Source organism: Ochotona princeps, chromosome 5 (assembly GCF_030435755.1).
Source record: "Ochotona princeps isolate mOchPri1 chromosome 5, mOchPri1.hap1, whole genome shotgun sequence".
Classification (NCBI taxonomy): Eukaryota; Metazoa; Chordata; class Mammalia; order Lagomorpha; family Ochotonidae; genus Ochotona; species Ochotona princeps.
In genome coordinates, this window is record NC_080836.1 from 82,078,294 (window position 1) to 82,093,417 (window position 15,124).

Sequence of the window (15,124 nt, forward strand, 5' to 3'; positions counted from 1 at the left end):
TTGTTTTCTTCTATTTATTTCAGAAATCCATAGATAGAAGTTGACCTGTTTTCTTTGAGTTCATTTGAATATTTAAGAATATATTTAATGCCAGATGAGGAATTTGCATATTGACAAAAATAATAAATTGGTTTTGAAAATACTTTGAGTAGTAATCCATTTTGCCTCTGTTAAATACTGACAGTTATGTCCCTTCACCATGAATAGTTCTTGAAAAATTCCAAACATCAGTCAGGGTCCTAATGTACTTACAGAATATATTCTTATACTAAACAAATAATATTTGAAAAGATACTACTTTGCTTATTAATAGGAATAAAACCCCTTTTCACTTTACATGCAGGTACTCAAAAATTGTAAAGCACAGGATGTCAGTGAATTTGAATTCTGAACGTCAGTTTGAAGATGGTAACATGTTTAGTATATAAGTCTTTCCCACTCAAACTACCCATTTTAATTGATATTAAAAACTAATATGGATTATTTCATGAAGACCTTCAGATTCTCTCAGATAATATTAGAGTTCTTAGGAGAGCATATTAACCTGTTTCTGGAAACACTTTGCCAAATAGCAATTATATTTCTTGTCACAAATGTTGAACCACTTAGAAAAATAAACCTAGAGTTTATTTAAGCATTATCATAATACTGTAATTGACCTCAAGTGCTTTACTTCATAATTTCAATTTTGTTTTAATTAGAAATTTACAGTAGTTGACCATTGTACTATATTTTCTTTTCTGTTTCGTTATTTGAAAAAATGGTCCTTTGTCATGCAAGAATCTGCTTGAAATTTTTTTTTTAAAGATTTATTTATTTTTATTACAAAGTCAGATATACAGAGAGGAGGAGAGACAGAGAGGAAGATCTTCCATCCGATGATTCACTCCCCAAGTGAGCCGCAACAGGCCGGTGCGCGCCGATCCGATGCCGGGAACCAGGAACCTCCTCCAGGTCTCCCACGCGGGTGCAGTGTCCCAATGCATTGGGCTGTCCTCAACTGCTTTCCCAGGCCACAAGCAGGGAGCTGGATGGGAAGTGGAGCTGCCGGGATTAGAACCGGCGCCCATATGGGATCCCGGGGCCTTCAAGGCGAGGACTTTAGCCACTAGGCCACGCCTCCGGGCCCTGCTTGAAATTTTTTAATGTGAATTTACCGAAATCCAAAGCCAACATTGAGGACTATATTGTATCTAGAAAGATCATCCAAGCTGTGCCCTACTTCTCTGTTAGATTTAAAGGTTGGTAAGCATGTTAACAATGGAGTACAAGTGCATTCCATCAAAGTGAAATGTGAGACCCAAAGACATAGATAAGATGCCTTTCACCCCAGTGTCTAGACTAATAAATACATTAAGTTGGGAATTACTTTTCAGTAATGACTCAGAGTTGATTTTTTTTTTTCTTTCAACATTTTAGCCAGAATCATCTGTTTTCTTAATTTTCTTTTAATCCAAAAAGTGTGCTTTGACCAATGATTGACACATGTGATTGAACCAGATCATGGTGCTTCCATGTCTTAGATCTTGCTCACTGTTCTCTTCAGCTGCCTCTGGAGATGTACAGACATACCAAATTCGCACAGCACCCACTAGTACCATTGCCCCTGGAGTTGTTATGGCTTCCTCCCCGGCACTTCCTACACAGCCTGCTGAAGAAGCAGCACGAAAGAGAGAGGTCCGTCTGATGAAGAACAGGTACATATGTTTTATTTACTTATTTGCTGTGAGTCAGAACCTCCTCAAATTCTGCTGGGTATGTGTATACATTGATATTTTTCTTCTTTAAAGCTGAATAATTATGTATTTCCTGAGTAAAAAAAAAATTTAAGGTTTACTTATTTTTATTGGAAAGTGAGATATTCAGAGAGAAGGAGAGACGGAGAGGAAAGATCCGTGTAGTGGTTCACTCCCCCAGTGACACAACAGCCAGAGCTGAGCCCAGCCAAAGCCAGGAGTCAGGAACTTCTGCCAGGTCTGCTGCGCGGGAGCAGGGTCCCAAAGCTTTGAGCTATCCTCAACTGCTTTCCCAGGCCACAAGCAGGGAGCTGGATGGGAAGCAGGGCTGCCGGGATTAGAACCGGCGCCCATATGGGATCCCGGGGCATGCAAGGTGAGGGTTTAAGCCACTAGGCTACCATGCTGGGCTCTGTGTGTAAATTGTTTTTATCCATTGATAAAGCATGTTGGTGGTTTTCACGTATGAGTTTTTAACCCCCCGCCGCCCATACTGTTTGATAGGAGCTTATTTTAAACACCCACGACAGTAAAGAGTTCTTTTCTTCTGGTACTTACCCATTGGTATTTTCTCATAGTGGTAATAGGTCATGGTTATTACTGTTGTTTTCTGAAAGCAGTCATCCTGATGGTTGTGAGGTGGTCTGTTATGGCATTATTTGTTATTATTTGAGAGAGATAATGAAGGAGCTCCGGTCCACATCACCACCCCCCACAAGGTCTGCAGGCACAGAGAGCTGCAGTCTGGGCAGAGGTGGGGTCAGACCCAGTACTGCCATATGATACTGCACCCAGTCATTTTACCCGGGGTTTTGGCTTTGGCTAAATGCTCATATGGCCCCTTTTCTTCATTCTTTTGCCAAGCATTGAGAAGACATGTTAAATTTTTTTAATGCTCCGAAATGATAAGTATATAGAAATTTTTGTTTAAACAGCTTTTTTTCACTGTAAGTTAATATTACTGTTACCTTACTAGTGTAGGTTGAATTCAAATTTTGTAACTATGATGCAGAATATTTTCATGTGTTTATCAGTCAGCTATATTAAAATATACTAAGAGATAATTTTCCAGTCATAATTTTGTATGTATTTTTAAATGCCTGTTATATATTATCATATGTGTTGCTTTGAGCTATTTTTTTTCTATGAAAGAATTGTTCTAATCCAAAATAAATAGTCTCAAAATAATTTCTATAATTTTTCCTGTTCATTTTTATTTTCTTATAGGGAAGCAGCACGAGAGTGTCGCAGGAAGAAGAAAGAATATGTGAAATGTTTAGAAAACAGAGTGGCAGTGCTTGAAAACCAAAACAAGACACTGATTGAGGAGCTAAAAGCACTTAAGGACCTTTACTGCCACAAATCAGATTAATTTGGGATTTAAATTTTCACCGTTAAGGTGGAAAATGGACTGGATTGGCCTCAACCAGAAAGACAAAATAAACATTTTATTTTCTAAACATTTCTTTTTTTTCTATGCGCAAAACTGCCTGGAAGCAACTACAGAATTTCATTTGTGCTTTTGCGTTAAACTGTGAATGTTCCAATACCTGCCTCCACTTCTCCCCTCCAGAAACTGTCAGCACCAGGAATCATGAAGAGACTTCTGCTTTTCAGCCCTGCCCTCCTCAAGAAGTAATGATTGGTTTACTTGTAAATTGATGGGGGAAATGAGAAAAAGAAAATCTTTTTAAAAATGATTTCAAGGTTTGTGCTGAGCTCCTTGATTGCCTTAGGGACAGAATTACCCCAGCCTCTTGAGCTGACGTAACGTGTGGGCCGCATGCGTAAAGTAAGTAAGGTGCAATGAAGAAGTGTTGATTGATTGCCAAATTGACGTTTCCACATTTTCATTGTGAATTATGTAAAATGGTTAGGAGATACACCCTCTAAAAAAGAAATGTTAGGATGGTGTGTAAGAAGTTAAGAATGGATTTGGGATGCTTTCTGTGTACATTCTTCTCTGCAATACTGAAAAATTGTCCTTAGTTTCGTAGAACAATGTCTTTTCTCCAGCTCTTCCACAGGGCAGTTGTTGCTTCTTAACTCAGTTCTGTATGTGTTCAACATTTTTGAATACATTAAAAGAAGTAACCAACCAAATGAAAAAGCATGGTTTTTGAATTAAATCAAAGGAAATAAAAATACAAATTTTATTTTAGTTAGCACTAGAGTCTTAGTAAAAGGATGCCAATTAGTAAACAAACCCCTTCAGTTACATAACAAGGCTTTTAAATAAATGTTTCTGTCCTCACCTTCAAATATATTTATATTGTCAGTTATTTACTTAAAATTACATTTCTAATTTACAGTTCCCCTTTGCACTTACAGTAAACCACCAACGGGATAGCCTTGAGAATGTTAAATAAAGCAAAGTGATATATTTGTTTATGAAATGCTGTGTAATAGAAAAATAGCAATTTTAAATCTTTTCCATATTAACATACTTTTAACAATCTAGTGAGTTTTGTAAATGAGAGTAGGGTTTGATGTACTCAAGGAAAGTAATATTCTTAAGACACATTTGAATGTCTGATATCCTGTAATATTTGGATCCTCATTCTTGCAGAAATGTTTTTTGTTGTGTTATATTCTAAAAAGAATAGTTATACTTTAGCTTTCTAAAATGCTGTCTAGCCTTTGTTGTTTTACAAAGGGGTCGCCTGTTTGAACTCCTGACTGTTACAGTCTGTGTGTGTCATACTTTATTTTCAGTGTCACTGTTAACTGCTAATTATTCATTCATAAGACTGGTAAATGTAGTCATTACCCTTTTAAAGATTGGAGCCTGATGTAATTAATGTTAGATTATAATTTCTCATTTGAGAAGGAAATTACTTTTTTTTAAAAAAGTTACAAAATTATGTGTTCTGTTTAGTCATGGGTTATTTAAGAAAGTTTAGGTTTTCTTTTTTTTTTTTTTTAAACAAAAGCAAGTACAAGTCATACTTATTGGATCCATTATAATTTTTTTATGTGTGTAAATGGTGTACTGTTGTTTGTAACAAACCGTTGTCTTTTTTCAAGGATGAACAAAATTTATGAAGGAGCATCATTCTAAGAATTGAGTGATGTAATCTTTTATTTGGAAAATTCACCAGATTCTCAAGAAGGCTTTCAAACAACTAAAGTTTGATGTTTGTCCTGCTGAGCTAAAGGCGAAAGTTATAGTGCAAAAATTGTAAAGCAACATAGATATGTGATTTTCTAAACTCGGTGTTACAGAAACTAAGCAGAAACACAGATCTGTTCACAGACTGGATTTTTTAATTGAGTTGAGAAGTCAAATTGATCATTTTGAATGTTATAAGCATTATCAATGAAAAATCGCCTGGGATCTCACAAGTTGTATTCTTGAAAGTTACCTGCTTTTCAAAAGTTGAGGGTTTCTACTCAATTAGGAACTTGGTGGTCCTCTGGGTCCCTGACCAATCAAGGCAATCACATCCATATTAGGTGGGTGGATTTTAGAAAGACCAGGTCCTGGAGGGTGGCTGCTGATTTGAAGTTTTGACTTACTGGTAAGATAAGAAGTGAAATATATTCTGTTGCTAAACATGTTATAGACCCTTGGAGAGACTTGAAAATTTCAGTGTACACAGACAGAAATCAAGGCTCTTTTTGTGCAAGCTTTTTTTTTATACAAGGAAGGGGGTGTGTTTTTAAGCTTGAAATTTTGAGAATCTTTACTAAGAAAATGACATAATTTAAAAAAAAATCTTGTAGCCAAGAATATATGTGGCCATGTTTGTCTCTTCATATTGGCCAAAAGGGAATGAAAATGCCATCATAGGAATCTGTATATATGCTACTGATTTGCCTAGAAAATAGCAAGTTTGGTAGTGCTCACTTTGCAAATATAGGGCCGTATGGCACTTTTATCTATAGGACAGATTAACTCTAATAAAAGTGAAATGGGGAGGGGTTTATTTTTGATATATTACTCTTCTGAAGTTTTCAAGCTTTGATAGTGTTAAACTGAAAAGTGGTTTAGAAAGGGCTAGATTCAATGTGTTCACATTTTTAAAATGTCATATACAATTTTTTAAGTTCATTCTTTTTCAAACTCAAGTACCATATTGGCAACCATAATGTCATTAGGTGCTCTGTTCATCATTTAGATATTCTTGGGGAAAGGGGTGGGGAAATGGCATTTGTAAAATAAATGTAAATATATATACATATATATATACATACAGTATATAATCTAAAGCTCTGAGAGCTCTTAAGTCAGGAATGCTGAGTATTATAGTATATTGAGGTCAGATGAAATTTTACATTTTTGTGTATTCTATTGCATCCCTTCTGATAGTTTCTATGACTGCATTATTCCAGCACTCATGATTGATTTTTCTTATCTTCGAATTTTCTTCCAAGTATTTTATTTCCTTTGGCTTGATACTTCTGAGCAGGTTGCTATCCACTTGAGGCCCCCTCCCCCAACCCCACACTAAAAAGAAAGTATTTCATGTCATGCTTTGTCTCTGGCAGCTATAACAGTGATAAGAACATTTTGAAAACAGTTTTGTTTTAAGGAACTATTGATTCTTTTCAAAAAATCATCCTGGGGGAGGAATTACGGTGTTTTATTTGAGCAGGGATTTTGTCAGAAAACATGTTTGGATGGTGGGTCAGCAGCAGTGCTAGTATCTGGAAGCACAAAACCACCCTGTCAGGCTGCCCAGTCCGAAGTCATCCAGCTGCCGTAGTGTCTCGGGGCTGCTCCATACAGGTTTTGACTGTTAGTGACGTGGAGTCATACAAAGGCTTAGGAGAATGCAGATATGTATAAACCAGGATGCTTTCACTTGAAACAACTTCAATCTAGATTTCTTTCCATATTTAGCAAGTTTTGAACTCTGGTCACAGTTATAGTCATGTAAATTGTGTTTATTTTGAAGATCAAAAGCTGCTTCATTTTGCAGATTTAAATAAAGCTAATATATCTGAAAGTTGAGATTTTGAATTAAAGTGGGTTTCAGAAGCAGTGGCTACATGCCTTTGCAGTTACTTTAAAGAGGCTTTTTCTGTTTTGCTGCCTTTTGTAGCCCTGAAAACTGTTGTTATTTGTTTCCCATTGACCTAATACAAAAGTTGTATATTTATTTGAATTGTATTTGCATTGTGTTCTTTGTAAATGTTTGATGTAACTTGCACTTTTGAAAACTACCCAGTTTGGGTATTAGCAACTTAAGAAACTGTCAGATGATTAGCAGTTGACTCTGGTCTTTCACCTCTCTTCAAATCTTGTGACTTTTTAAAATGGAAACTTTTGTTGATTAAAATATTTAGCATTTAAAAGCTAGCCTTAAAAAAGTATAAAGGAAAACATGTTACTCCTTTTCATCATGAATAAAGATTGAAGGAAAAATGCAAGTAATTAATACTTAACCTTCAATTTTAAGTGATAGTGTATCTTCACCCCAGCATTAACACTGTCAATAGTATGCCAAAATATCCATTAATTGTCCAACGTAGTAAAGGATTTTTTAATCAACTAATTGTTTCAGGAAGATCACATGTAGAAGTTATTTACTAAATTTTCATTTGGAATGCCTAAATTTTCTTAGTAATTTCTGGTGAGGCGGGGGAAGTGAACGTGGTTAGTAAACCTGTAGATAAATTGTTGTGAGATAAATTTGTTCATTCAGTTTGTACAAAGCACAACCAGATTATTTGTTGGATGGCTCATATATGTTTTAAAGAATTTTAATGTTAACTTTTTTTTAAGTTGACTGCATAGTCACTAGATGTGCTAGGAACTGGTTTCCTTCACTTTCTAGAATCAATGGCCAAGAGAGGCATTCATCCATGAGGGGTTGAATTTATCAGGAAGCTGAGTCAGTATGGAAGAATTTCAAACAAATCAAACAGGGTGCTGAAGTTCCATCTGTCTCATTTGCTATGATAAGTTCTTACTGATAGTGAATGTAGCTTAAGCCTTTGTATGGGTCCTCAGGGGGCAGACAGACTTTAAGAGGGACCAGATAATGTTTGAATGGAGGGATTATATTTCAGGTGTTTTAGCTTGAAATTTATTTTTTAAAAAAATAAAAATAATTAAAAAAAAAAAACAATAGAATAAAGCCTGTGTAGCAAGTTGATATAAACAGGCAGAGTTGTTTAGCACAGAGAAAATATTGACCTGTCTGCAGAATTCTGGTTTGATGAACCCAAGTCTCAACTGAGTATAATAAGAGAACATTTTAATTATTCTCACCAGCAAGAAAAAAAATGAACAATCTTTAGGAACTGTCTTTGAAAAGGGTCAAATAATAGAGAATTGGAATTTCACCTACTTTACACTGGCATTATTTAACTTGCCTATACAAATACAGCATTTCCAAGTTCTGAGGAGCCTGTCAGAGATGTGAGTAAATGAGATTGTTTAAAACTTAGTAGGGAAGGAAGAAAAATCCCTGCAGATACTGATTTTAATGTTGGTTGGCAAGGAAAATGTCCTATCATTGTGTTTGGGAGGTTTTATTTTCTTATGTTTAAAACAATTGGTTAATGCTTTATAGGCATTTTTATCCAGATGCCACTCCCAAGTTATGTAATAGATTAATTTTATTAAAAATGGGAAATGATCTGTCAACATTTTTCTGTGCATATGTGTTAGGGATGGCAAAGAGGAGTGCTTATTAGCGGTTTTCCAAGTAAAGTTGTCGGTGATGGATTTGTCAGTATGTCGGTTGTGACCTCCCCCGCCCCCAAAAAAACCATGCCTGCAGAAGAAATGCGTTCTAGCCCAGATGTACCACAAAATAATCAGGGAAATTCCTAGAAAGGTGTATCTGCTTTGAGGAATTTTTTGTTTTGTTATGTTAAGGATTGGGGTAAAGAGTACCTTCCCCTAAACTATCAGCACAAAACAGGGTATTGATTTTTTTTGAATGCCAATGTTTCTATTGGACTTGAATACTAAATACATAACTATAGTGAGGGGAATGCATTTCTAATAAAATTCCCTATTCTAGAAATATCCCTGTGGTTTTTTTTTTTAACCTAAATCTTGTGCTTTATGTGTAAAGAAAAAATGTACTGAATTACAATGCATTTTATTAACACTATGTACATATTAGCTGCTTTGTGTTCAGAATGGTAGCAGTTGCTTTGTATATTACAGTGATCCTTGTGAATTTGTGAAATATTGTCATAAAGTGCTTTTTCTTACTGTAATCTTTGTGGTATCAACTGTCATAATGCCCTTTTTACACAAACATTTATGTGCAGTCACATAAACATGCTTTTTAAAACTCTAAGTCTCTTTTTTGGGAAGGGGATCTCTTTGTATTTTCGTTTTTCCTTTGTATTAAGTCATTTTCTTAGACTTAGGTTTATTCATTTTGTTAAATGTTCAGAAATATGCTGCGGTGTGTCATGAGCTTATTTTATGCGTGTACAGCAACAGAACTGTAATTCAACAGGAATCCATCTACAGCTACTTGATTTTTGCTGCATTCCTGCTTTTTAGCCCAAGACTTCTTTTGCAGTAAGATTCAACAGTGCCCATTTGAGGAGTTGGAGATACTTCTCTATTGAGATAGCTAGTGGAGACATATTACCAGCTATCTCTGCATAGAATGAATTTTGCATTGAACAATAAAAACATGCCTTCTCAGGTTTCCTTAGAATTCTGAAATTCCAAGATGTCATAAAACAAGGGAGAAACAGGGTGTGTGGTTACTCTGCTTAAGTTATAGGAATCAAAGAAGATCCCCACCTATAGGATGTTGTTTATCCCTAAGTGCTATGTTTTCTTATTGCCAAGTTTATTAAATCTGCTATACCAACCACTGTGTTGAAAGAATTGCATTAATTTCATTTTTCTTCCTTCTACAAAGAATGGTCTAACTGCGAATTTTTGAGATTCCTTGAAGGGCTGACGCAAATTACATACATGGGGACAACAGGAATAAGCCAGGATCAGGCTGAGAATATTTAGTAACTGGTTACCCCTGTAGTCATGTCAAAATGCCTGGATCTTCAGCAAAAGTACAGTGTATCTTCTGTGTCACTTGACAAATTTGCGAGGACTAAAGTGACAAAAGTCCCTTTCCAGAGCAGGCATTTGGCACAACAGTTAAATGTCAAAAAGTCAGTGTCTGGGTTGAAGCCCAGCTCTGCTTCCAATTCCAGCTTCCTGCTAATTTGTACCCTGGAAGGCAGCAGGGGATGGCTGACTACTTTGGTCTCTGCCACCCACATAGGAGATACAAATTGACTTCCAGAATCCTGGCTTTAGCTGGATCCAGCCCACGCTATTGAACAATATTTGCAAAATCAGCCAACATACAGAACATCTCTATGACTTCCCATTAAAATAAATTTCATCAAGATGCTGCATTTTTACACATGTATTGCCCTGACTGCTGCTAAATTCTAGGTTTAGACATCATTGCCACTCAGATTGTGGTCGCAGGTCTGTCTCAAATGCACTCTCCCGTCAGCTGGTTTATGCATCCCACAGACAGTGCCACTGCCCAGTCAGTTACTCAAGGGAAACAACGCCTCAATCAGTACTTATTCGTTGCATTCTTTCATTTCTCCACATCTTCACACTAACCAAACAGGCTAAGAATTCTAATGAGAGCCTCATCTCGAGGGCAAAGGTAGTTTCTAGGAGTCAGTACTATTTGTGCTTGTGCTTTTGCTTTTTAATTGAGGTACCGTTAATAAAATTAACCTTTTAAAGTTACTTAGTGTTGTTTGGTGTATTTGGTGTTGTGTAGTCACCACATCCCCTTTATTAACAAATATTCACTCCCAGTAAAACCCTGTACCAATTCCACAGTACTGTCCCTCTCCTACCTCCACTCATCAGAGCCACCAGTGCATTGTTCTAAAGTGTCAGGGTTTATGTACCACTTTCCTGACTTCACTTTCATATTCCTAAGATTTATCCATGCTGGGAACATGTGTCACTATTCACTCTTCATAGCTGACTGCCAACAGTGCATTCATTGTAAGAACTCCACACGTGCGGACTGGGACATCTGCCATTGGTCCTCTGTGTTGCATCTACTTTGGTGTGTTGTGACTTGTGTTGCTACAAATATTCATGTTCAAGTATTCATTTGAGTCTGTTCCCTGTTTGGAATTGTGATAGTTACTTCTGGATAACTTTCTGGGAAGCCACACTATGGATGTTCGAAGGTGCCAGTTTCTCTTGTCTCCAACAATACCACTTTTTACCCATAGCCATTCTCATGGGCATAAAGTGATCTCTTGTAGCTTTGACTTACATTTCCCTGATGGCTAATATTTTGAACATATTTCCTGTATGTGTTGGTCATTGTGTATATTCTTTGGAAATAAGTCTGCTTAAGCCCTTTGCTCATAAGGTTTATTTTATTATTGTAAAGGCCAGTATAGAGAAAAATGGAGATAGAAAAATCTTCACTCACTGGTTTGCTCCTCAGGTGGCCACAACAGCCAGAGCTGAGGTGATCAGGAGCCTGGAGCTTCTTCCAGGTCTCCCACACAAAAGCAGCGTCCCAAGGCCTTGAACCATCCTCGACTACTTTCCCAGGCAACAAGCAGGTTGGGAAGTGGAGCAGCTGGGATAGGAACCGGCACCCATAGGGGACCCTGGCAGATACAAGGTAAAGATTTAGCCACCAGGCTGCTGTGCTGGACCCTGCTCATTTATTAAATTGAATTATTTTGTTATTGGATTGTAAAGGATTTTTACAGTCTGTATACTGGACCCTTATAATTTATATCTTCTCCCATTCTTAAGTTTTCACTTTCTTTATAATATTTTACTATAGTTTTTAAATACCACATACACTTTAAACAGTAAAAAAATGCAAACAGCTGGGGGGAAGTTTTTTTTAATGAAATTCTGTTCATTAACATAAATGCAATGGGTCTTCTCTCCCCCTACGCAAACCAGCTTGGAAACTTCCCCTTGTAACAATACATTACGATTCATTTAGCCAGGGCCCTCTTGTGAACTCTGGTGCTCTAAAACTGAGCTGTTATATGAGTTAGTATAGATAAATATGAGCTAGTATATGTCTGGGAAAGATACTGGGAAGGGATTATTTATCACGTTGATATTTTTCTTCAAACCTTACAGTGTGTGCTCTGGAGTTTTTAGGAAGCGACAGTCTTAGACCAGCTCTTCGGGTATATGGTTTTCCTTTCTTCATCTAGCTGTCCTTTCTCACCTCAGAATAACTGGTTAGCAAAGGCAGAGTCTTAGTATGCCATCTTTCCCAGTAATATTACATTATAACCATTCCCTGGTTATAAAAAGAAGCTTGGAGTTAACAGTCAAATCCTCAGATTTTAAAGTACAACCCAGAGTTGAGGACAACCCAGATTCCACATTCGGTGTGAATGCTCAGAGGACGTGGTAACGCTGCTGGGAGAAAAGCAGTGAGTGGTTGGCAGGCATTCTGGGCCAGGTTAATGCCACATTTGTAATAACTACACCTGTGTGCCAGCATAACTGCCTATTCTGTTCTACTTTTTTTTTGTTAAAGGTATGTGGGGAAGGCGGGGAATGCTGGGCTAGATCATGCAACCCCATCCCCCAGACAGGGCCTGCAGATTGCCCAGGGAAGGGGGTTTGGGAACATAAGTGGGAATGGCCGAGGGCATGCTGACAGGAGGAATGACTTCTGGTGGCTTCTCAGATCTGGCCACTGCATCACAGATATGCAAGGGAGCTGAGACAGAATGGTTTAGAGGGAGGGAATCCAAAGGGCACCTGTCCATGTAGGACCTGGCTGGGCTGAATAGCATCACCTGCTGTCTGCTGGTGCACAGAAAAGCTGGGACTAGGGGGTGCAAGCCTGGCTGGGCTGGGCCACAGTAACCACCTGCGAATGTCAGAGCAGAGTGTGGACCATGTCAGGCTGGGCCACAGCATCTGAATCTGTTGGCAGATTCCATAGGGAACTTGTGAATTCACCTCTGTGGAATTGCAGCACCTGCTGGTTTATGCAGAGAACTGCAGATGGTGACAGGCCAACCCAGGCTGGACCACAGAACTCACCTGTGTGGGCCAGGTCTGGGGGCAGGCCAGGCTGGGCCAAGCTGACACACACATTAGCACACACAACAGTCAGGACAGGGTGTAGGCCACATCTGGGTGGGCTAGGCATAAATACTCTCCAGTAAGAACTGAGACTGGGTGGGCCATGTAGGCTGGGTTGAAGCACCAAGCAACGGGCCTGGTTGGTGAATTTTGAGGGCTCCCCTGCTGGGTTAGTTTTCACTGATAGGTGTGAGAGCTGGGGCTATGAGTAGACCAGGCTGACCAAGGCACTGGGTTTGGAAGTGCGCCAGATCAGGCTAAGCCCCAGCACCTGCTGGTGCTCCTGGGTGCCAGAATGGGTATGGGAAAGGCAGGCTAGACCAAGGCACCTAAGGGTTCATACATGAGCAGGCTGAGAAGAGGGCCAGGTGGGGCTAGAATGTAGTCCCCCACCGATGAGAGCCAGAATGGGTGCCAGTAAGCCTAGACCTTGATTCCTGCTGGAGAATGCCAGGGCTGGGGGCCAGCCATATCAGGCTGGGCCACACAGCACCCACTGGCACATGCAAGATCCAGGACTGAAAGCGGCCTAGTAGAGGGACTTGAGGAACTCCCCTACTATGCTACAGCTCCCTCTGGTGAGCACCAGAGCTCTGGCTGGGCTGTAGTACCTGTCACTATATGTTTGAGCTGAGTCTGGGGGTGGGCATGGTTGGACCAGTCCAGAGGCACAACAGAGTCAAGACAGGGTGCATGCCATGCCAGGTTTGACAGCAATACCTACAGTACACAAGAGGACTGGTAATGGGTCAAGCTGGGTTTGGCTGTCACATGCACCAGTGAGAACTGGGACTTGGGGTGCATTAGGCTAAGCTAGGCTGTAGCACCTGCTGGCAAATACCAAGACTGGGGATGGACTGTCTCAGACTGGGCCACTGTTTCAATTGCTAAGTGTGAGAGCTGGGGATGGGGACAGGCCACTCTGGGGGAAGGCCAGGTTGGGCAAGGTTCCACACCTGTTGGCATGTGCAAGATCCAGGATGACTGTAGGCTGTCCAGGCTAGGCCAGGGCACCCAATCAGCAAGTGCCAGGACTGGGTGCAAGTCATATCAGGCTAGACGTTAGTACCCACTGGCAAGCACAAGATGCCATGCTGGGTGCACACCTAGTAAGCAAAGCGTGAGCACTCCTGTACTGGGCTGACGCTCCCAATGGTGAGTGATGACACACTGAGCGGGGCAACATAGCACCCATCTGCATGCATGTGGGCCAGGTCAGGCAGAACTAAGCCACCACACCCATGGGTGTGCACAAGAACCAGATGGGATGCAGGACTGGGCTAAAACACAGCATATGCAAAAACCAAGGATGCGGTGGGCTCGGTGTGGGTCATTGGGATCACCCCAACTAGGCTGCAGCACCCACTGTTGTGGTGAGGAGCAGGCCTGTGGTGAGCTGGGCAAGGCTAGGCCATAATACCTATTAATCTGCATGAAGCGATGCGACTGGGGCAGAACAGACCAGGCAGCCGCATCCACTGGTATGTATGTTGGATGCTGCAGATGATGGACCAAACCTGACCCTGCACTGGTTAGCACCATGAGTCAACTCTGAGGTCATCCCAGGTGTTTTTTGTTTTGTTTTAAGATTTATTTTTATTGGAAACGCAATTTATAGATTCACAGAGACAGATCCATCCACTCGTTCACTCCCAAGTAGTCGCAACACCTGGAGCAGAGTGGATCTGAAGGCAGGAGCCAGGATCCTTTTCCAGGTGTCCCACGCGGGTGCAGGATCCCAAGGCTTTGAGTCATCCTCGACTGCTTTCCCAAGCCACAAGCAGGGAGCTGGATGGGAAAAGGAACAGCTGGGACACAAACCAGCCGCTAGGCCCCAAAGAAGAGGTTTTATACTCATATTCTCTGAGCAGTTAGTGCTTTTGAAATCTTTTGCCTGGGCCTGGTGGTGTGGCCTAGCGGCTTAAGTCCTCGCCTTGAATGCGCCAGGATCCCATATGGGCACTGGTTCTAATCCCAGCAGCTCCACTTCCCATCCAGCACCCTGCTTGTGGCCTGGGAAAGCAGTCGAGGATGGCCCAAAGCTTTGGGACTCTGCACCCGCGTGGGAGACCTGGAAGAGGTTCCAGGTTCCCGGCTTCGGATGGGCACAGCACCGGCCGTTGTGCTCACTTGGGGAGTGAGTCATCGGACGGAAGATCTTCCTCTCTGTCTCTCCTCCTCTCTGTATATCTGACTTTGTAATAAAATAAATAAATCTTTAACAAAACAAAACAAAACAAACCCTCTTCTTTCATATTCAGAGAATTCAAAAACTGGACTAAACACTATTTCTTAGAATGTTTGTAACTGACAAGACTTGCCCTCACCAAAGCAA

General features: G+C 40.1%; 1 protein-coding gene across 11 annotated transcripts in view; it reads left to right on the top strand.

Annotated features, from left to right (window-relative positions):
- Window positions 1-5,636, top strand: part of CREB1 (cAMP responsive element binding protein 1) — a 49,670-nt gene extending 44,034 nt beyond the window's left edge. For 8 of the 11 annotated variants that reach the window (XM_058664913.1, XM_058664917.1, XM_058664914.1 and 5 more), the window contains 2 exons: window positions 1,547-1,697; window positions 2,964-4,650. In XM_058664913.1, coding sequence (XP_058520896.1) covers window positions 1,547-1,697; window positions 2,964-3,108 — 296 coding nt within the window. In that variant the 3' untranslated portion in view covers window positions 3,109-4,650. Of the gene's footprint in view, window positions 1-343; window positions 409-1,546; window positions 1,698-2,963; window positions 4,651-4,763 lie in introns of those variants that run through there. The other 3 variants (XR_009245496.1, XM_058664918.1, XM_036493232.2) reach the window with 3 other exon arrangements.
- The last annotated feature ends 9,488 nt before the right edge of the window (window positions 5,637-15,124 follow it).